This window comes from Urocitellus parryii, chromosome 1 (genome assembly GCF_045843805.1).
Source record: "Urocitellus parryii isolate mUroPar1 chromosome 1, mUroPar1.hap1, whole genome shotgun sequence".
NCBI classification, from domain to species: domain Eukaryota; kingdom Metazoa; phylum Chordata; class Mammalia; order Rodentia; family Sciuridae; genus Urocitellus; species Urocitellus parryii.
This window is the reverse complement of record NC_135531.1, coordinates 127,427,741-127,448,615: the sequence shown is the minus strand read 5'-3', so window position 1 is coordinate 127,448,615 and position 20,875 is coordinate 127,427,741. Positions and strand designations below refer to the sequence as shown.

Below are 20,875 nucleotides of genomic sequence, written 5' to 3'. Positions count from 1 at the left end.
CCTCTCTCACTCTCTCTTTAAAAAAAAAAAAAAAAAAAAAAGAAACTATTTCCATAGCATTTAAATTGTATCATACAGTACAAGTCATCTAGAATGACTTGAAGTACACAAAATACTGTCATTTATGTAAGGGACTTGAGCATCTGAAGATGTTATTACCTACAGAGGTCCAGGAACCAATCCCCAAGGATACCGAGGGACTACTGTACACTAACCTCAAGGCTGAAATTCTAAAACCACAGGCCCTAGCTGATGTGTGCCTGGGGAGAGGTCTCCACATAATAACGGGGACTCCTTTTACTGTTTGTCCTGCCTAGATGATTTGGTTTCTGTAGGAAAAAAATGAATCTAAGGCCTGAGGCAGAGAAGGCCTCTCCTTGGACTCCTTCTCAACTGTGGGGTCCTCCCCAGGATCTTTTTTTTTTTTTTTTTTTTTTTTTTTAATAATTCTTTTTTTTTTTTTTTTTTTTTTTTTTTAGAGAGAGGGGGACAGAGAGAGAGAGAGAATTTTAACATTTATTTTTTCTTAGTTCTCGGCGGACACAACATCTTTGTTGGTATGTGGTGCCGAGGATCGAACCCGGGCCGCACGCATGCCAGGCGAGCGCGCTACCGCTGAGCCACATCCCCAGCCCCCCTCCCCAGGATCTTGGAAGGCGCCTAGAAGCAGCAGTCAGGTAGAGGCCTCTGCAAGGCACCCATGAATGGGTGGGTAGCAGACTGGGCAGCCTCTAGATTTATAACCCCAACCCCACTAGGAATTGTTTTGCAAGGATCTTCCCATAAACCGGTTTCTGTAGTTGCAAATCCTCATGAGAACCAGAGGATGAGCCCACGACAACCATTCAGAGTTTATTCTGGTCCAGCTACCACCTGGGGCGGCCTGGCTGTTGTGCTACGCGCCCTGCGTGCACAGCCCGCGGATCAGCTCGTGCACAGTCTTGTTGAGGATGCCACCGTGCACGCCGCGTCTGCCCATCAGCACGAGGAGCGCGCGCGGCGTGTGGCCCACGCAAATGGCACGCGTGTCCAGCCCCTTGGTGCGCGCGTCCAGCACGCTGTCTCCCTCTGCCAGCAGATAGTCGCGGATGACGCAGCAGCGGCGGCCCGCCAAACTCAGGCCCGCCTGCAGGAAGGCCTGCCGGTCGGGCCCAACAAGCACGCCCACTTCCTGCGGCGAGATGGCAGCCAGCAGGCCCCCGGGTCGCGAAGCCCACACGCAGCGATTGTCCGAATGGCCCACGATGGCTACGTCGTCGATGCGCTGGTCTCGCAGTACTGCACTGATGTAGCCCTTCCAGTCACCCATCCTGCTCAGTGCGTCCCTCCGTCTGGCGCTTGGGAGGGATGTCCTGCTGTGCCGAGGGCTAGGACGCCTGCGGCGCTGTGACGAAAGCGGGGGCGGGGCCGTGGCAGGAGACAACGCCACGTGTGGCATGAGGCGACGTCACAGAGAGTCTACCTAGGCTGGAGAATGTGGGGGCTTTCGCGTATTACACGAGTTGAAGTTCTAAAGTTAGCTTGTAGGATGGAATCCAGGACTCCAGAGACCCTCGAAAAACCAACTTAAATGGCCCACTTAAAAGATGGGTTTAAGAACAAAAAGAAAGATGCATGTCTGGACCGGACTTCTCAGCCTGTAAGGGAAACATTCGATCCCTAGATGGCGTTCTCAAGATTCAGAGAACATCCAAAACCCTGGAAGGCTGCGGGATTGCTGGGTCCCACCCTGGAGTTTCTAGTATAGAATGTAGCCTAAGAATGTCCTTGTCTAATTCCTTGGCGAGGCTGCTGCCCTGGTGAGAGTTTGGGTGGGTATTCCGAGTTCCCAGGGCTGGGGTCCACACCACTGTTTTAGTATTAAACATTTCTTTCTTTTTTTGTTTTTTTTTTTTAAGAGAGAGTGAGAGAGAAGAGAGAGAGAGAGAGAGAGAGAGAATTTTTTTTAATATTTATTTTTTAGTTCTGGCGGACACAACATCTTTGTTGGTATATGGTGCTGAGGATCGAACCCAGGCCGCATGCATGCCAGGCGAGCGCCCTACCACTTGAGCCACATCCCCAGCCCCTAGTATTAAACATTTCTAACCATTGTTCTTAATCTCAGCTGAACGTGAAATCATCTGAGTTTTAAAAACATACCACTACTCATCCCATTCCTAGAGATACAGATTTAATTGGTCTCAGGTGGATCTTGAGCATAGTAGTTAGGCTCAAAATTCTCCAGATGATCCCGATGTGAGTAGTCAAGGCTGAGAACAGATGTTCTGTAAGCTTAAAAGTTTCAGTACCTTATGAGGAATAGCAGTCACCTTGCATAGGGATTGGTATGCGGTAAACATGACTTGGACAAGAATCTCAAATCTCTCATGTTAAGATCTCACAGATCCTGTTCTGTGAGGGCAGGGGAGGAGCTGTGTGCAGGTTTATTCTCTTGACATTTCCAAAGGCGACCCCCAAGGGCATTTTCAAAGCACTTTATTGAGTTTCTGTGCCCCTGGCACCTGGCTGGTGGCACTGGGAGGAATGTGGCACAATCTTTAGTCAGTGTTCATTACCCAGCCACCCTCCCACTAGGAGGGAAAGACAAATCCCTGGGTAGTTAGGAAGCTATGTGCTCCTGGATCCAAGTCACGTAGCTGGCCACGTCGGTGTAGACGCCGGGCTTGTTGCGGTCGCCACATCCGGAGCCCCAGCTGACGACTCCTCTCAAGGTGAGCCGGTTCTCTGCAGCCTGGTCCTCACACACCAGAGGGCCCCCAGAATCACCCTGTGTCGGGAACACGCAGTTCAGTTCCTTGGCCTTGAGCTTGACTGGCCGGGGAAGGCACTCAGGACTCACCTGGCACGCGTCTGTGCCACCCTCGAGGAAGCCAGCGCAGAGCATTCCAGGGAGGATAGCATCCCCGTGCACTTCAGAGGCGGAGCAGTGCTCCTGAGAGATGAAAGGCACCTGTGCCTCCTGCAGGAAGGTGGAATAATCCTCCGCCCCTGAAAACCCAGAGCAGATTTTCTTAGAGCACTGGCCTGCACCAGGCTTCTGCCCCCACCGTTACCCTTCCTCCCGCACAGCAAGCCCGAGGGGGAAGGAAATGCCGTTAACTCAATTTCTCAGGCAAGGAAACAGAGGCCCAGAGAGGAACCAGGAATTGAATGGGCGGGGCCGAATCAGGAACACCACCTGTCCCTCCCATCCAGTGTCTCAGAACTTGGCTATCCAAGTAGTTTGCTCGCTGCTCCAAAGCTGGGACGGTATCCTAGTAAGTCCTTGCAGCCCAGCACCACCCAGAGGGAACCAGGAGAAAGTCGATTCTCCCTGTCTCCCCAAGAGATGTGGGGACCTCAACAGTGAATCCCAAACTCTGGGAAGAGCGGACTACAGGGACAAAGACCCTGCACGCTTTCACAGCCCGTCAGATCTATGCTTCTTCTGCCACAGTTGAGGGCTTCTCTGGCTTATCCCGGTGTCCAAAGCTTTCCCGCTCGCCCCCAGGTGTTGTGCGTACCCTCGTACTGGTGGCCCCAGCCCGCCACTTGGCAAAGCATGTCCTCGGGCTCGGAGGTTTGGGCGGTGCCGCTGGGTAGGCACACTGGCTGAACGTAAGGTGAAAGACGCGCGCAGCTGCCATCCGCGCTCTCCTGAAGGCGCAGCAGTGCTAACCCGGTCGGCAAGAACGTTAGTTAGGAGGAGGCCCTGGGACCTGAGACCTTCCCACACTTTGTCCCCAACCCCGCAGCAGCGCCCCCACGCACCCAAGTCGTGCTGATAGGTGTTGGACGAGAAGGCCTCGTGGAGGCGGTAGGAGCGCACGCCCAGCGTCTGGCATTGCTTACAGGTCTGGTTATGGAGTTCCTGGCCGAGCACCACCGTCAGGTCCTCCGGCGCCGGCCTGCGGGCGGGGAGTGGGGGAGAGGCATCGTGCTCACAGGCGTGCTGGGGGAGCATCCTGCTCTGGAACCTTTTCCCCGATTTCAGCTCCTTTCAAGGGAGCTCCAGAGGAGCGGGGAAAATAGGGTACAGGTTCAGGCGTGGCGCAGAAACTGGGGTCAGGATAAAGGAGCGGGCTAGGGTTCCCCAAGGGGCGCTGGGCGGGCGGGTACTCGCCGGTTCTGCAGGCAGTGAGCCGCGGTCAGCACCCAGCAGGGGGCGATGAGGCTGCCGGCGCAGAAACTACCGCCCCAGTACAACGCTGCGATGTAGGGATGTGCCCCGGGCAGCGCCACTAGTCCGCCGACAATTCGACTCAGCGGGGACAGGCTCTTCCGGAGCCGCTGTCCGCAGCTGGGAGGGCTGGTCCTAGACAGGCGAGTTGGCTGCTTCGAGGGGGCTGTGGGAAGAGCCCAGGCAGAGGACTGGGAGACCTATGGGCGGCTGGCCGGAATCTAGCTGGCCCTACGCCCTCTTTGCTCAGACTTCTTTGCCCTTTCTAACTTAACTACCTGGGGTCCGGGAATGAGGCGGGGACTGGGTCGTGGGCTGAGGCTTTTGCAGTGCTGAAGGCTGGGGCATGGGCAGGTCCTGACGCCCAAGGGCGTCCATGAGTGGAGGTGCTGCCTGGATTGTGGCCCAGCACTGTGCCAAGTCGCAATACTCCCAGCTCAGCCGGTCACCTTTCCAGACAAAGCACCACGGGCGGGTATCATTGTCTGGGTTCCTGCAATCTCAAGAGAGGGCATTGTTAGAGAGTGGGGGAGCTCCCCAGGGCCCTACGCTGGAAGGGGTTGCCCTTCCCCGCCCCATCCAGTCAGTGCACCGGCAGAAGGTGTGGTGACCCAGTCCCCGGCTTAGTGCTTGCTCCGCAGTCACGTTCCTGTAGGTGGCCTCGGAGTCCCACCGCTGACAAGTTGCACCGGAGAGAGTGGTCCTGGCCTTGCCACGGTAGCTAAGCCCACGGTCATGGTAGCAGTTTGCCTCAACATCTAGGGAGTGAAGGGGCTTCCTGAAGCTAGGGGAAGGATCTTGTCCACTTTTCCATTCTCCTCTGCCCTTCTCTGTCATGCCCTTCCCACATGGGGGCTGACTTCCTGCTTGCCTTGAGCCCTGCACTCACCCAAGTCACAGAAGGGTCCGGTATAGCCCACTGGGCAATGGCACACGCTTTGTCCTTCGGCCTCCAGGCAGCGGCCCCCATTGAGGCACAGGTTGGTGTGGCAGGCTGGGGGAAGGAGCAAACTGAGCCACCCCTAGGCACACCACCCAGCCTCCCACCAGTCTCTTGATCAGCCCTCCTCCACAGTCAGCTCCCAATCAATCCTCTTACCATGGCTGGCCAGTGGCTTGCAGTGAGCATCAGGACCTTTGCAGTGGCATTTGGCCACACCTTCTGGCCCAGATCTAAGCCATATCTCATTCTCATGGAAGAACCGGAGAAGCTGAGGCTCAAAGCACTTCTCTGGGGACAAAAGGGCTAGGTCTCCAGAGAGGCTGGGATCATGACAAGTCTCCAGGGATACGGAGACCTCTTCAGCAGGCCTGGGGCTACCTTTGTTCCTCAGTGTCCCCTCCCCTGGCAGACAGCACCTCCTTACCTTTCTGGCAGTGCTTCCCAGTGAGGTGTTCCGGACAGAGGCAGTGTGGTCCTTTCGGCATATTCACACATGTCCCTCCTTTGTGGCAGGGGCTGTGTTTGCTGCAGTGGTCTGAGAGATGGAATGAGGAGCCCAACTCACACAGGTGGGGGCCAAGTCCCTACCTGAACCTATTTGTCATAGGTCATTGAGACTCCAATTTTCCAAGCCTTAGTTTATTCATCTGCAAAATGAGGCTATTCCTTCCAGAACTCTCCCTCTGAGCTTCTGAGAGGTATTGTTGAGGGAGAAGAGGGACTAGGCCCAGAATCCCAGGCATGTGGGATCTGATGATAGCCAGGAGAGGAATTAGGGGGATGTAGAGGGTCCTGGGCCACCCAGAGTTTGTGTGCAGTACCTTTCACTTTCTTGGGCTCCAGGCAGTGTGCCCATTGCTGGTCCTGATCAAAGTTTGGGGTGGTAGCACACCTGCAGAAACACAGGCTCTCCTGCTTTGCCCTGGAGGCTAGCCCCACCCCACCCCTAGCTTCCTTTCTCCAAGCAGGGTTTCTTGGACAGAACAAGGGGCAAATTCCATGGATCCCAGACCCCTGCTCCAACCCCCGTTGGGGAACCTTACCAGGGTCTGGGGCCTGGCCAGCCTTTGTGGATACATTTGTGGTACAACTGCCGATGGTACTGGAAGGGGAAGTGGCAGGGCTCCCCAGTGACAGTAAGAACTGTAGGAATAACACACTTCCTGAGAACTTCCCCTGTGCCCAGTTGCCCAGACTCTACCTCATGGGGTCCAACTGGAAAATATCATTGTGTGCTCAGGACAGCATTCTGCTTAAGAAGCTGGATTCTGGAGTTAGATAGCTGGAACAGATTCCTAACTCCACCACCTACTAGCTGTGTGAACTTGAGCAAGACTAGAAGAGTGCCTGCCACAAAATTAGCACTTAATAATTATTTGTTGAGCATCAAAGCCACTTAACCATTTTGAGCTTTTGGTTTTCCCATCTGTAAAATGGCAAAGATAATAGTATATAGTTGATCCTCCTTATTCACTGATTCCATATTTGCAAATCTGCCTACTTGCCAAAATTTATTTGTAACCTTCAAATCAATACTTGTGATTCAGGCTGGGAGTGTAGCTCAATGGTGAAGCATTTGCTCAGGGTCCTTGGTTCAATCTCCAGCAACACACACCACACACACACACACACACACACACACACACACAGACAAATTTGCACATTCCCAGCTGAGGTCCAATGAGGCAATATTCAGCTCTCTTTCAGCTCTTATACTATTAACAAGTGTCCTTTTCATCGTCTGTTTAGTATAATATTTTCCACATTGTGCTTTTTGTGGGTGATTTTATCACTGGAAATCCCCCACACACACTCAAACCTATGTTGAAGTGCTGTCTATTGTTTCAAAGTGCGAGAAGGCTTCAGTGTATGTTAGGAAGTAAATGTGTGTCAGAGAAATATTTGTTTGGGCATGAGTGATAGTGCTGTTGGCTGTGAGGTCACTGCTAGTGAGCCAACAACATATACTTTGAATAAGATGTCTTTTGCTGCTAGACGAGGTGGCGCATACCTGTAATCCCAGCCTGGGCAATTTAGAAGATTCCAGAATATGAGGCAGGAGGATCACAGATTCAAAGCCAGCCTCAGCAACTTAGCGAGAACCTAAGTAACTCTGTGAGACCCTGCCTTTAAATAAAAATACAAAATAGGGCTGGGGATGTGGCTCAGTGGTCGAGTGCCCTTGAGTTCAATCCCTGGAACCAAAAATAAAAATAAAAGAAAATGTCTTTTATTGAGGTTAATGAGAATGTTGTGCTTGGCACATAGTATGTTCTCAGTAAACATTTTCTGCCGTTGGTTGTCAAAGAGTGTTGCTGAATGCCAAACCAGGGCCTGGATGATAAAGGGAGGGAGAGGGATCTGAGCTGGATCTTTAAGATGTAAATGGGATGGACAGAGAGGAGGCAGACCCTAGGTAGGTAATTAGGCCAAGACTGGGAACTAAGGTTGGTTCTGGCAAGAGGAGGGAGAGCAGGCAGTGGGATGTGGAGAGGAGGCTGCTGAAGTCCAGGGTTGTATTGTGCTAGGCTTTGCCATCATGCTCCAGGGCTTGGGCTTGACCCCACCTGGTCAGGCTCGCCAGAGTAGGATCCATCTAGTTCACAGACCCCAGAATGTTGTATGCTCTAGGGAAATATTTAGTGCCTGGTCAAGCTCAGTGGCACATGCCTGTAATCACAACTATTATGGAGGCTGAGGCAAGATCACAAGTTCAAGGCCAGCCTGGGCAACTTAGCAAGACCCTATCCCAAAATAAAAAACAAAAAGGGCAGGGGATGTAGCCAGTGATGAGTGCCTCTGAATTCAGTCCCTGGTAACACACATAGGAATCTAATCTCTCTCTTTTTTCACATGCACATGCGCGTACACACACACACACACACACACACATACACACACACACACAATTAGTGCCTGGAAGAATGAAGGTAATGGGAAACTGGCAGGATTGGAAGAAGGGGAGATGGCAGGCACCCCTCTTCTAAGTGTGAGCTTGACAATAAGAGCTAATTTTTTTTTCCAATGCTGGGCTAGAACCTAGGACCTTGCTTATGCTAGGCAAGCACTCTACCATAGTGCTACATTCCCAGTCGAAGAGCTAAATCTAATATATATATATATATATATATATTTTTTTTAAATACTTTTATTGGAGAATTACTAAGAGCTAAAATTTTTTTAAGTATTTGCCATGCATCAGGCTCTGGGTTGAGTACCTTACGGGGGGTCAACAACTCATTTCTCATTTTCAAAAACCCTGAGAGACTGGGCATGGTGGTGCATGCCTGTAATCCCAGAGGCTTGGGAAGCTGAGACAGGAGGATCACAAGTTCAAAGCCAGCCTCAGCAACAGCAAGGTGCTAAGCAACTCAGTGAGACCCTGCCTCTAAATAAAATACAAAATGTAACTGGGGATGTGGCTTAGGGGTTGAGTGCCCCTGAGTTCAATCCCCAGTACCAAAACAAAAACAAACCAACCCTGAGAGTTTCACTATTAATAGACCTATTTTATACATGGGGAAATTGAAGCACAGAGAAGTCAAGTCACTCACCCAGAGTTGCATAGCTCACAAGTGATAAAACTGGGATTCAGAGATATTGGTGTCCAGAACCCTGCTCTGGATCCCTCTTTGCCTATTAAGATCCCTGGCCTCTGTGTGATAGACAGATGCCAAAGACATATGTTGAAAGAAGGAAAAGAAAGAGGGAAGATAGGGAAAATGAGGGAAACTGGCAGGATCCCAGGAGTAACAGCATAACAGCAGACACCTGAAGCCCCTGCTAGGGCCAAACTCAAGATGGGACACTCAGATACAGCTTGTTCTCAGGGAACACATAGCTCACTATCATTCTGGGTCCCTGGCACCCATGGACCCAAGACCTGGCATACAGTAGGCACTCAAGTCCAAATGTGAGCCACAACTACCCAAGGCTCAGGATCCCTCCCCTTGCTCCAAGGACCTGACACTGCCCCTAGATTGTGCATGCCCCCACCATGCTCACCCCAACCAAGTGTGTGTTCTGAGGGGCAGCCAGGCCACTTACCTACTGTGGGCTCATCGGTTCCTTGCTTATGTACCCTGTGAGCTTTCCAAGGTGGGATCTACAGGGGAGAAAAGGACTCTAGGAATTTGCCTAGAAATTCATAGCCTGCCCCTGAGCCTATGCCAGCCCCCCGCCTGCTCTCAAAGCCTGGAAGCGCAGAGATTTCACCACAAGATCTGGACCTTCCTTCCTCCTCCCATTGTCTCCTCAAAGACCTCTCCCCTACAGAAATGGAGGCCGTGCTCACATATCTACCCGCTCTGGTTATCTATCTCCTCTGCCTGGGCCTTCTGAGCTGGACTCACCTTCCCACAAAGGCCTCCTTGTCTCCTGGACCAAAAGGTCATGGGTAGAGGCCAAGGCTGTGATAGGGACCCCCCCCTCACCCCCCGCCCCGCCCCGCAGGGCCATCATTACCCAATCCTGGTTCCCACACCCCTTACCGAAAGCACTGGCTCCAGGCTCACCAGCAGGGACCCCAGGAGCAGCAGAGCCCTCATGGCGTCTGTCCCTTGATCCAGCTGACTACCCAGGAGTCCAGATCAATGGGGTTGGGCAAAGGTCTCTGAGGCCTGGGAAGTAGGGATTGGGCGAGCTGCCCTCCTGGGCCTGGTGGGGCACCTAGTGTTTGTGGAAAGTCATGCAGAGCATCTTCCTTGGTAGGCTCCTGAGGGAGGGGTTTGGGAGTTGGTGGATGAAGGTAGAATAGTAAAGGGCAGGGCTCTCTGGTCTCTCTCTCTCGGACAGTGGGACTGGAAGTAGGAAGAGAGACATACTTGTATTTCAGGTCCTACTGAGGATGAGGGGGTTAAGGTGGTCAAAAAGAAGTCCCCAACTTCAGGAATGTTAAGAATCCATCATGGGGCTGGGGATGTGGCTCAAGCGGTAGCGCGCTCGCCTGACATGCATGCGGCCTGGGTTCGATCCTCAGCACCACATACAAACAAAGATGTGTCCGCCGAAAACTAAAAAATAAATATTTAAAAAAATTCTAAAAAAAAAAAAAAAGAAGCCATCATGAAGAATATTAGTTTTCTATTGCTGCATAACAAATGATCACAAACTTAGAAGTCCTGCATAAGACCTGTTTATTGCTTCACAAATCTGTAGGTAATAATTAGGTACTGTGTGATTAGGTGTTATGCTCAGAGTAACACAAGGCTGAGATTAAGGCTGAATTCTCTGGAGGCTGCAGGGAAAGATTCAGTTCCAAGCTCATTCAGGTTGTTGTCAGAATTCAATTCCTTGTGGTTATAGGACTGAGGGCCCTGCTTCCTTGTAAGCTGTCAACTAGGGGCCACCTGGGCTCCTAGAAGCCACCTGCATTTCTGGTCATGTTGTTCTCAAATCTCTCTTAGTTTGAATCTTTCACATTTTGAATCTCCTTTGCCAGGAAGAAAAACCTTGTCCCTTCCAAGGGCTTGCCTGATTTGGCCAGGGCCACCAAGGATAATCTTCCCATTTTAAGGTCAAATGATTTGGGATCTTAATTACATATACAAGATTCTTTTACAGAGAGATGGATATGTGACTTAGTGGTAGTGCACTTGCCTAGCATGTGTGAGACCCTACCTAGGTTCAATCCCCAGTACCACAAAAATTATTTTATAGAAGAACCTAGATCATTGTTTAATTGGAAGAATAACTGGAAGAAAGGGCACATACAACTGTGCACAGTGGTGCATGCCTGTAATCCCAGATACTGCAGATGCTGAGACTGGAGAATCACAAGTTCAAGGCCGGCCAGGGCAATTTAGCAAGACCCTTTCTCAAAATGTAAAAAGTTATGGGGTAGAGCACCTGCCTAGCATGTAAGGCCCTGGGTTTAATCCCCAGTCTAAAAAAAAAAAAAAAAAGTACACATACAATGGAGTTTAAGATCTTGGGCTCATCTTAGAATTAATTCCACAATCCCATGGAAAAACTGCTAAACTAGGGGACATTAAATTGTGCAATCAGAACACAGGGAGGGAGATGGGGTGTACTTGTGCTGTTTTTTCCTGCCCAGAATTCTTGTGGTTAGTAATGTCACTTTAATTTTTCTTTAAGGAACAATCCCTTCCTCACTTCTTCCCTGTCATTCTAGTACTGCCAACTTTACCCTTAGTTCTAGGACTGGGAGGTGTGATCTGAGTCTTCCCAACCAGAGTATGATATCTTTAGAATGCAGCAATTGATTCAGAGGTAAGCATATGTACAAGTTAGGCCAATCAGGGTCTGCTTTGAAACTTTTACCAGAACCTTGGGGAAGGAGATACTTTCTTTCCACTGGGGTTGTTAAACAGGTTAGAATGTGGGCCTGGTGACATTGATGGCCATCTTTGTCATACTTAAAGATGGCCTGTCTGAGACATACGAAAAGCAAAGCAAATGGAGAAGGAAGGACAGAGGAATGCCATTAACAGGCAGCCGGCAAGATAGTCCTTACTTCCTGGGATTCATACCCTTTATAGTCTCTTCCCACATTGAATCAGAGATATATTGTGTGTCCAGTGGAATTGACTTCTAAGCCCAGGTCATAAAAGTTATTTCAGTTTTTTCCTTGGTCTTTGGACCACTCACTCTGGGCTCTGCCATGTTGTGAGGACACTCAAGCAGCCCTGCAGAGTCACCCATGCATGTATGGAGAAAGTAAAGTCTTCTGCCAGCTACTAGCACCAATTTGACAGTCATATGAACAAAGCACCTCAAAAATAGGTGCAGCTCTGATTGATTTCTAGCCTGCAATCTCATGACAGAGCTGGTATTAACCAGCTTTACGTTACCGTAATTAAATACCTAAGATAGTTTAAGTTATAAAGGGTTCACAGTATTGGAGGCTGAAAGTCCAAACTGCATGGCACAGCTTCTCGTGATGGCTTCCCCTCAGCTGCATCACCTTACAGTGAATTGCAATGTCAGGAGTGTGTATGGGACCAAGTGATTACATCTTGAAACAGGAGGCCAGAGAGATGGGAGAGGGGCCAGGTTTGCCACTAATGACCCTTTTGTGAGAACCAACCAGGATCCCACATGAAATACCTTAATCCCTCCAAACAGCAGTGCCTTCAATGAAGGACATCCAACTAGGCCCCATCTCCCAAAGGGCCACACCATATCCCAATACTGTGGCCACCCAGGGAACCAAGCCTCCAACACATGGACCCCTGGGAGACACTCGATCATATATAATCATAGCAGATCTCAAGATAAAACCATGCAGCTAAGCTGCTCCTGAAAGCCTGATCATCAGAAACTGAGAAACAATCATTGATAGTTGAAGTTTTAAACTATAAGTTCCAGGGTGATTTGTTATATACAAAATTTGATAACTAATACTGATGGGATTGATTCCTGATGACTTTGAGAGCCTGGATCCTACAACTAAAAGCATCATTAAGACTTCTTGGGGGCTCGGGATGTGGCTCAAGCGGTGGCGCGCTCGCCTGGCATGCGTGCGGCCTGGGTTCGATCCTCAGCACCACATACCAACAAAGATGTTGTATCCGCCGAGAACTAAAAAATAAATATTAAAAATTCTCTCTCTCTCTCTCTCTCTCTCTCTCTCCCCCTCTCTCACTCTCTCTTAAAAAAAAAAAAGACTTCTTGGGCTGGGGTTGTGGCTCAGTGGTAGAGCACTTGCTTCGCATGTGTGAAGCACTGGGTTCGAGCCTCAGCACCACATAAAGATAAATATATAAAGACATTATCCATCCCCAACTAAAAAATGAAAAAATAAATCTATTAAAAAAAAAAGACTTCTTGGTTATAGGGGCTGGGGCCGTTGCTCAGTAGTAGAATACTTGCCTAGCATGTGCAAGGCAATCTGACACACTGCAAAAAGAAAAAAAAAAAAAAAAAAGGACTTCTGAGTTATATGATCAAATAAAACCAATTTCAATAGACTTGGAGTCTTCACTAACACAAGGTAATTTATGGGAAGTCAAGATTGAATGTAGTCACTTACTAATTCTGCTAGAAGAAAGGCAGGCCATGGGAGATTTCTTGGAACAGAAACACAGTAAGAGGAGGGTAGGAGAAACCTTTGATTTCAAAGAGAACATATTGAGGTGACAGCTGTTAAGTCCACATGATGAAAGCAGAACTATGAGATGTACAGGTGAGTTCATCAAAGTGAAAGTGCCTCTGACAGTTCTTGATAACACCTGAGTAGAGACCTTGCCCCTGGGCCTGACCCACATTCGCTCCTTCCTCCTAGAGAGAAGCCAGCTCTCCCTTGAAATGGAAGGGAACTTTTGAACCGGTCTACACAATGGGAAGGAATTTGCAGATGGGAAAGGGAGGGACATGCTTCCAGGTAGAGTGAGTGATACAACTGCAAAGAAGCCTGAATACAGCAGGTCAAATGAAGAATGTAGTGAGCTTGGGGAACCTAGTAGGGAGTGTGAGATGAGGCTTGAGGTCCACTGGGACCAAAGGTAGACAATCATGGGGATTTGATCACTGCTATTCCTTCTTCCTCTAGTCTCCCAGTTTGTTTCTTCCTTCCTTCCTTCCTTCCTTCCTTCCTTCCTTCCTTCCCTCCCTCCCTCCCTCCTTCCTTCCTTCCTTCCTTCCTTCCTTCCTTCCTTCCTTCCTTCCTTTCTTTATTTTCATGTGGTGCTGAGGATCAGACCTAGTGCCTCACACATACTAGGCAAGCACTCTATTATTGAGCCACAACCGCAACCCTAGACTTACAGTTACTATTTGTGATCACTCTTCTCCAATTGTGTGGTGAAAGGGTGACTTTTAGTGATCATCTCCCATTATGGAAGCCTAATGGACCAGAAAAACTTCTCTCCCCCATACCAAAGCCAGAGGAACTTAAACTCAGCCAATGGGTGCTCTCACCCTAAATTCTGGATCCAAGACAGCAAGAATTGGAGGACTGGCAGTGAGCAACCTGTGCCCTGATCATATTGTCCCTGCTACCTGGAATTAGGACGCTTTCCAAAGTAGCTGGGATCACAGGTATGTGCCACTACACCTTGCTGTTTTATTTTTAAGTGTAGTGGGTAGTGTCTTAGCTTTTTGTTGCTAACAAATTATCCCTAAATTTAGCAGCTTAAAATGACAAATACATATGTGTGAGTTTCTATGGGTCAAGAGCCAGGTACTGTTTAGCTTCCAAGTTCACTCACAAGCTTACATACTAGGGATGTTCAAATTAATTTCACACAAGAGAAAGCAAGCTGGGTGTTCTGGCTCCTTAGGGGGCTAGGGTTGCAATTTGAGGCCAGCCTGGGCAACTTAGAAAGACACTGTCTCAAAATAAAATTAAAAAGGGGATTTGGGGATGTATTTCAGTGGTAGAATATATGCCTAACATGTATGAGGCCCTAGGTTTGATCCCCAGCAACACACACAAAAGCAACAACCCTAAAACCAAAACAAATGAACAAACCAGAAAACCTTAAAAGCATAGCCAAAATATGGGAAAGACAGAATTGATTGACACCATTTGATACCCAGGATCCAGAGACACTTGAAGTTAGAACCACATCTGTACTTTTCAGTTATTTGAATCGATGATTTCCCTTTTTGCCTAGGCCAATTTTAGTTACAACCTAAAGTCCTAACTGATGCAAGAGTTCAAACATTGTTACCAGGAAGTTCCTGAAACAAAACAAACCAAAACAAAAACCCCCTCATCATGATGGGTTGTGTAAGTCAGTAGCTTAAAGGGTAAGAAAATAGTGACCTTAGGAACAGGGTAGGGACAAATTGGATTTGAGTCAGGAAACCTTCCAATCCTATCTTGGCCAATGCCCCTCCCATTGTGATGATGGATAAGGAACTCAAACTTTCTGAACCCCAATGTTGGGCTCAGATTCAGTTGTGCCCTTGTAAGTCACTGGGAGATATTTGGTTTTGTTTAATTTAATTTTATTTTTTGAGATAGGGTCTTGCCCAGCCTGGCCTCAAACTTAAGATTTTCCTGCCTCAGCTTCCCAAGTAGCTGGGATTACAGGTTTGTGCCACTGCACCTTGCTGTTTTATGTTTAAGTGTAATGGTTAGTGTCTTAGCTTTCTATTGCTGTCTAACAAATTATCCCTAAATTTAGCAGCTTAAAATGACAAATACATATGTGTGAGTTTCTATGGGTCAGGAGCCTGGTACTGTTCAGCTTCCAAGTTCACTCACGAAGCTGTTGGCAGGCTTTAGGTCCTTTTTGACTGTTGGCCAGAGACATCAGTTTCCTGCCTTATAGACCTCTCCATGTAGTATAAACATAGAAGCTGGTTTCCCTCACATGAGCCAGCAAGAGAAAACACAGAAAATGAAAAGGGTAGCCAGTCTTTTAGTAACCTAATCTTGGAGATAAGCCATCACTTTCTCTGCATTCCTTTTTTTTTTTTTTTGTACTAAAGATTGAGCCCAGGGTGCTTAACTCTGAGCTACATCCCAGTCCACTCATCAATCGATCGATTTAGTACCAGGGATTAAACCCAGGGGTTCTTAACCACTGAGCCACACCCCCAGTTTTTTTTATTTTTGTATGTTGAGACAGGGTCTCACTAAGTTGCTGAGGCTGACCTCAAACTTGTGATCCTCCTGCCTCATCCTCCTGAATTGCTGAGATTACAAGTGTGTGCCACTGAGCACAGGCCTCTGCATTCTTTTCATTTTAAGTGAGTCTGCTGTCTCAGCCCATGGTCAAGAGAAGGGAATAACATCAAAGTGTGAATACCAGGAAACAGAGGTGGTTGGGACCCTGGACACCACAGGAAGCCACTGGAGGGTTCTCAGTAAGAGAGGGACAGGATCAGGTTGGTTGTTTTAAAAATAGGCAATTCAGCCAGGCACAATGGCATTGTACCTATAGTCTCAGCTACTCAGAGACTGAAGCAGGAGGATTGCTTGGGCCTAGGAGTTTGAGGCCAGCCTGAGCAACAAAGTAAGACACCCCCCACTCAAAAGAAAAAAAGAAAAAAAATTTTAAAAATTAAAATGGGCATTCCAATCACATTAGATTAAAGATTCAAAAGGGTATAGGATAAAAAAAAATTCACTTCCATTCTTGTCCCCAAACACTTAACTCCCCCTTCCCAGAACATCGTGGTCTTCTGGAGAGGGTCCACATGTGCATAAGCAAATGCATTAATGTTGTTCACCAAATATTTTATAAATCTATTCTTCTCTAGGTGTATAGGAGTTATTCCAGGTGTCTATTCCTGCAGGACAAACCTCTCAGACTTAGTAGTGTTTAACAACTATTTTATCATGTTCATGGATTCCTAGGGTCAGGAATTCAGGCAGAGTTCAGAAGGGAGTGCTGCTGTTGGCTCCACACGCTGAGCACTGCAAGTGTGAATATTGGCATGGCTGGAGGTGACTTGATTGGCCAGGGGCTGAATATTCTAGAATTGTTTTCACTTTTGTCTGGTACTTGAAGTGGGACAACTAGAAGGCTGGGCTCAGCTAAGACTGTCACCCAGAGCAGAGTACACATGTGTCCTCTTGACTGGATTTGAGTCTCTCACAGCAGGATCTGAGTCTAAGAGAACAGAGACATGAGAAAGCTTCTGGAGAACAAGTATTTCAAAAGAACTGTGTGACTGACCTTTTCTGATTCAGCCTCAGACCTCACACTTCATCATTTCTACCATATTCTACTGATGACAAGGAAATCATAAAGGGCAGACGAAGTTCATGGGAAGGGAAATTACATTCCATCTCTTCATGTGAAGGTGTTAAGGTCATATTGCAGAAGTGCTTTTGGGGTGGGAACATACTGCTACACTCATCTTTGGAAAATACAAACTGCCAAAGTAGGATTATACCTCTTTATAGCTAGTCACATACGGCATAATGACCTTTCAGTCACTGAGGACCACATACAGGTAGTCCCATAGAATTATAATGAAGCTGAAAAACCCCTACCACTTAGTGACACTGTAGTTGTCATAACATCATAGCACAGTACATTATTCACATTTGTGGTGATACTAGTGTAAACCAATCTATTGCACAGGGGCTGGGGGTGTCATTTAGTGGTAGAACATTTGAGTAGCATGTGTGAGGCCCTGGAATTGATCCCCAGCACCACACAGACACAAAAATATAGTAATGCAAAATTATGTAGTAATGCACAAAACTATAGTAATACTTGGTGGTAAAATAAACAACATGTTTCTGGTTTATATATTTACTAGACTATTTATTTCAGTATTTATTTATTTATTTATTTATTTATTTTTAAGACAGGGGTCTTACCATGGGGTCCAGGATGACTCCAACTCCTGAGCACAAATGATCCTCCTAATTTAGCCTCTGGAATACCTGGGACAACAGGTGTGCACCACTGTGCCCACTGATTATTTTAAAGTGTAAACCTTGCTACTTAAAAAAATTAAAAAATTTACTGTAAAACAGTATGCTATATTATGCCAGCAGCAGCCTTATCCATTGAATTCTTTTGACTGCACCCAGGGGACACATTAAGTGATCATGTAGTTCTGTGTAAGTACACTCAATGATGTTCGCACAATGACTAAATTGCCCACCTGATGCCCTTCTTAGAAGCTATTCCTAGTGCGAAATGACACATGATTGAAGTTGTAGCCCAAGTGGTTTGCTCTGACCAATGAAATGCAAATAGAAGTGATTTGTGTCATCTTGGATTCAGGTTTTAAAGATTATCGTATATTTATTACATTTTTATTTTACTGCCTGCCATTGTAGAAGCACAAACTGAAATGAAGCTCCTGTCATACTAGGACCTTAAGTGACTATTATGAATAGAAATGCCCCCCCCAACAACCAGTGTTGGACATATATACATGAGGAATAAACTTTTGTTGTTTTAGGACACTGAAATTTGGGGATTATTTGTTACTGCAGCATAACTTAGCCTATGTGGACCCCCCTTTTGTATCAGGGATTAAACCCCTGGGTGCTTAACCACTTAGCCACACCCCAGCCCTTTTTTAAAATATATTTTGAGAAAGGGTCTCACTAAGTTGCTTAGGCCCTTGCTCAGTTGCTGAGGCTTTTTTTTTTTTTTAAGTACTAAGGATCAAACCCACTGAGCTATATCTCTAGTCCTTTTTATTTATTTATTTTTTTTGACACAGGGTCTTACTAAGTTGTTGAGGCTGGTCTCAAACTTGAGATCATCCTGCCCCAGCCTCCAGTTTCTGGAATTACAGGTGTGTGCCATCATGCCTGGCAACAAGTGGTAATAATTCTTATATGCTGTTCTGTACCTTGATTTTTTTTCATTTACCAATGTATCTTGGAGAGTATTTATATAAGTACAGGAGTATTTATATATATATATATAAATATATATATATATATATATATATATATATATATATATATATATATATAAATAATATATATTTATTACTGGAACTAGAATCCAGGGTCTAGCATGCTAGGCAAGAGTTCTACCAGTTAGCTACATCTCACTTCATCCACACTTTTCTTTTCAATAGCTACACAGTATTCCTGTAAAGGAAAGGGTGAAATTTTTCTTAACCAGTTACTATTAAGGACAATTAATACAATCTATATTTTGTGCAGTGAATAACCTTGAGCATTTCTTCTTCTGTTTGGGTGCAGTAATATTCGTAGGTTAGATTCCTAAAATGCATATCTCAGATGATTGACAGATTTCCCTTTTAAAAGACATCAGCTTGGCTCTAAGTAGAGAATGGCTTGAAAAGCCAGAACCTGAGAGTTATGACACCTTGACTCCTTATCAATTGCCAAGTTCTGTTCATCCCAGCTCCATGACAGCTCTCAATCTGTCCATTTGGATGCATACCATGGCTGCTGTCCCAGAATAAGGAACTATCATTCCTCTCATGATTCCTCCTAAAAGGTCTACCTCCTATCTTAATTAAGATACTTACCTGCAAGAAAGTCAAGCCAGGCTGAGTGTAGTGGCCCATGCCTGTAATCCCAGCCACTGAGGAGGCTGAAATGAGACAGGAGGATTGTAAATTTGAGGACAGCCTCAGCAACTTAGTAAAGCCCTGTCTCAAAATAAAAAAATGAAGAAGGGCTGGGATGTGGTTCATAGGTTAAGTGCCCCTGGGATTCAATCCCTGAAAAAAAAAAAAAAAGCCAGGTTCAGAGAAACTTAAGCAACCAATGACTTATTGAACAGCTCCAGTGGTGCTTGCTAATTTCCTTTCCCCAGAAGGGCTTGGCTTGACCTCCTCCCTCTATCCCCTACAATGCGTTCTAAATGTTGCCCCTGATGTGTTGATCTGTTGCTTGGCTTCAAAGACCTGGTTGGGAACATGCTACAGCTGCCAGGGATCTAGGAAAGAAAATTTTATTTTCCCTCTTTGATCTCCCTAGTGGAAAGCAGAACCTGCCTCTGTATCACATAGGATTTCTTCCAAATAGATGATGAAAATGAAGATCTGAAGATGCTGGGCACCAAAACAACAGGTGACCACCAATCAGGGGTAGTCAGCTCCCACAAAGCAGCCCAGAGCCCTTTTCGGATCCTCCTCTGCTTCAAATCTCCTAGAAGACTCCTTGCTAACATTAGAATGAAATTTAAACACTTTACCCAACTTCCAATCATATCCTGATCCAGAAGCCTCCTAAGGCTTTAGCCTTATTTACTTTCCCCCATATACACCACAATGTGCACCTTTAAACTCTAGCCCCAGGCTCTATCCTCAGGTGCTGAATACCTGAGCCTCTCACAGTTCTCTACAGATCTTTGAACAAGCAGCATCCCTCTATGCTGAAGGCTTTTTCCTTCCTCACTCCATTAATTTGAAACCTCCATGTTCTCATTAACCCAGGGATCTCACTTGAACACAAAAATCTTCACTGCCCTTTGTCCCCTTGGTCACTCTAAACTCCCAAATGTGTCCTAGATACATCCACTTTTCTCCATCTCTGCTGCTACCCTGTTAATCTAAGCCACCATCCACTCTCTCTGGACATTCTGTAGACTCCCAGTTGCTCTCTGCTTCCACTCTTGGCTAAGAGACCATTAGTCAGAGTGATCTTTTTAAAGTGTAAATCATTCTTTCCTTATGTCTTACTTAGGAAAACAGACTCCTTATATGATCTACGAAGTCTTCCTTGATTTAGCCAGTTCTATTGCTACTTCTGTCTCACGTTCCTCCAGGGAGATTTTGCACTTGCTATTGCCTCTGCTGGGTCTACTCAAATATCACACCCTGAGGCCATCATGACCCTTATCTTTATTGAACCTAAGGCATGGAGCACATGCTAATAAGCACATGCTCTACCACAGGCTAAGTCCCCAGCTCCTGGTCTTAACCCCACTTAGCACTCTCTGAAACCATCCATTTAATTGTTTATTTACAGGTTTATTACCTTTACTTTCCCACCTCCCCTTCAAGCATGTAAGCAGGTAGCTTGGCTCTCTTGCTGACACCACTGTACTCCTCAACACCTGACTTGGTACTGGGACAACGCGGGTGCTTTATAAGTATTTTTGGGGTGAATGAATAGGGACCAGAGAAACCCAGTCGAATAGACTCCGCCTTACTCGCTGACTTTGGACAAGTCTCCGTTTCCTGCTGTGTAAAGTGGGGGTGCAGGAAATGGGGTGTTGAGCTAGAAGTGTTGACGAGCTGTGAAATTTGGGCCTTGTTTTCCCTCTAGTCTTCGGCCTGCAGCCAGCCACTCAACCTCCGGCGCCTCTGCTCCCCACCTGTAAAATGGGTGTGAGCTCATCCCAATGTCTAGGGGTGGTAGCGCGGCCTTATAAGGCAACAGAGGCCGAGGGCGGGCG

General features: G+C 47.1%; 2 protein-coding genes across 3 annotated transcripts; both read right to left on the bottom strand.

The window, feature by feature from the left end:
- Positions 1 to 895: 895 nt before the first annotated feature.
- Pfn3 (profilin 3) lies at positions 896 to 1,309 on the bottom strand. The gene has a single exon (XM_026398252.2). It carries the CDS (start codon positions 1,307 to 1,309, stop codon positions 896 to 898), a length of 414 nt encoding a protein of 137 aa, XP_026254037.1.
- An 833-nt stretch (positions 1,310 to 2,142) lies between these two features.
- On the bottom strand, positions 2,143 to 9,668 carry F12 (coagulation factor XII). 2 transcript variants are annotated; one of them, XM_026398208.2, is made up of 14 exons: positions 9,596 to 9,668; positions 9,153 to 9,210; positions 6,149 to 6,248; positions 5,927 to 5,997; positions 5,530 to 5,640; positions 5,262 to 5,393; positions 5,052 to 5,156; positions 4,755 to 4,920; positions 4,441 to 4,655; positions 4,106 to 4,328; positions 3,754 to 3,890; positions 3,507 to 3,656; positions 2,843 to 2,991; positions 2,143 to 2,770 (listed from the first exon to the last, which is right to left on the bottom strand). In XM_026398208.2, exons 1-14 carry the CDS (start codon positions 9,650 to 9,652, stop codon positions 2,603 to 2,605), a joined length of 1,842 nt encoding a protein of 613 aa, XP_026253993.1. In that variant the 5' UTR covers positions 9,653 to 9,668; the 3' UTR covers positions 2,143 to 2,602. The 2 variants fall into 2 exon arrangements, with proteins under 2 accessions (XP_026253993.1, XP_026253995.1); XM_026398210.2 differs by lacking the exon at positions 3,507 to 3,656.
- Positions 9,669 to 20,875: the final 11,207 nt, after the last annotated feature.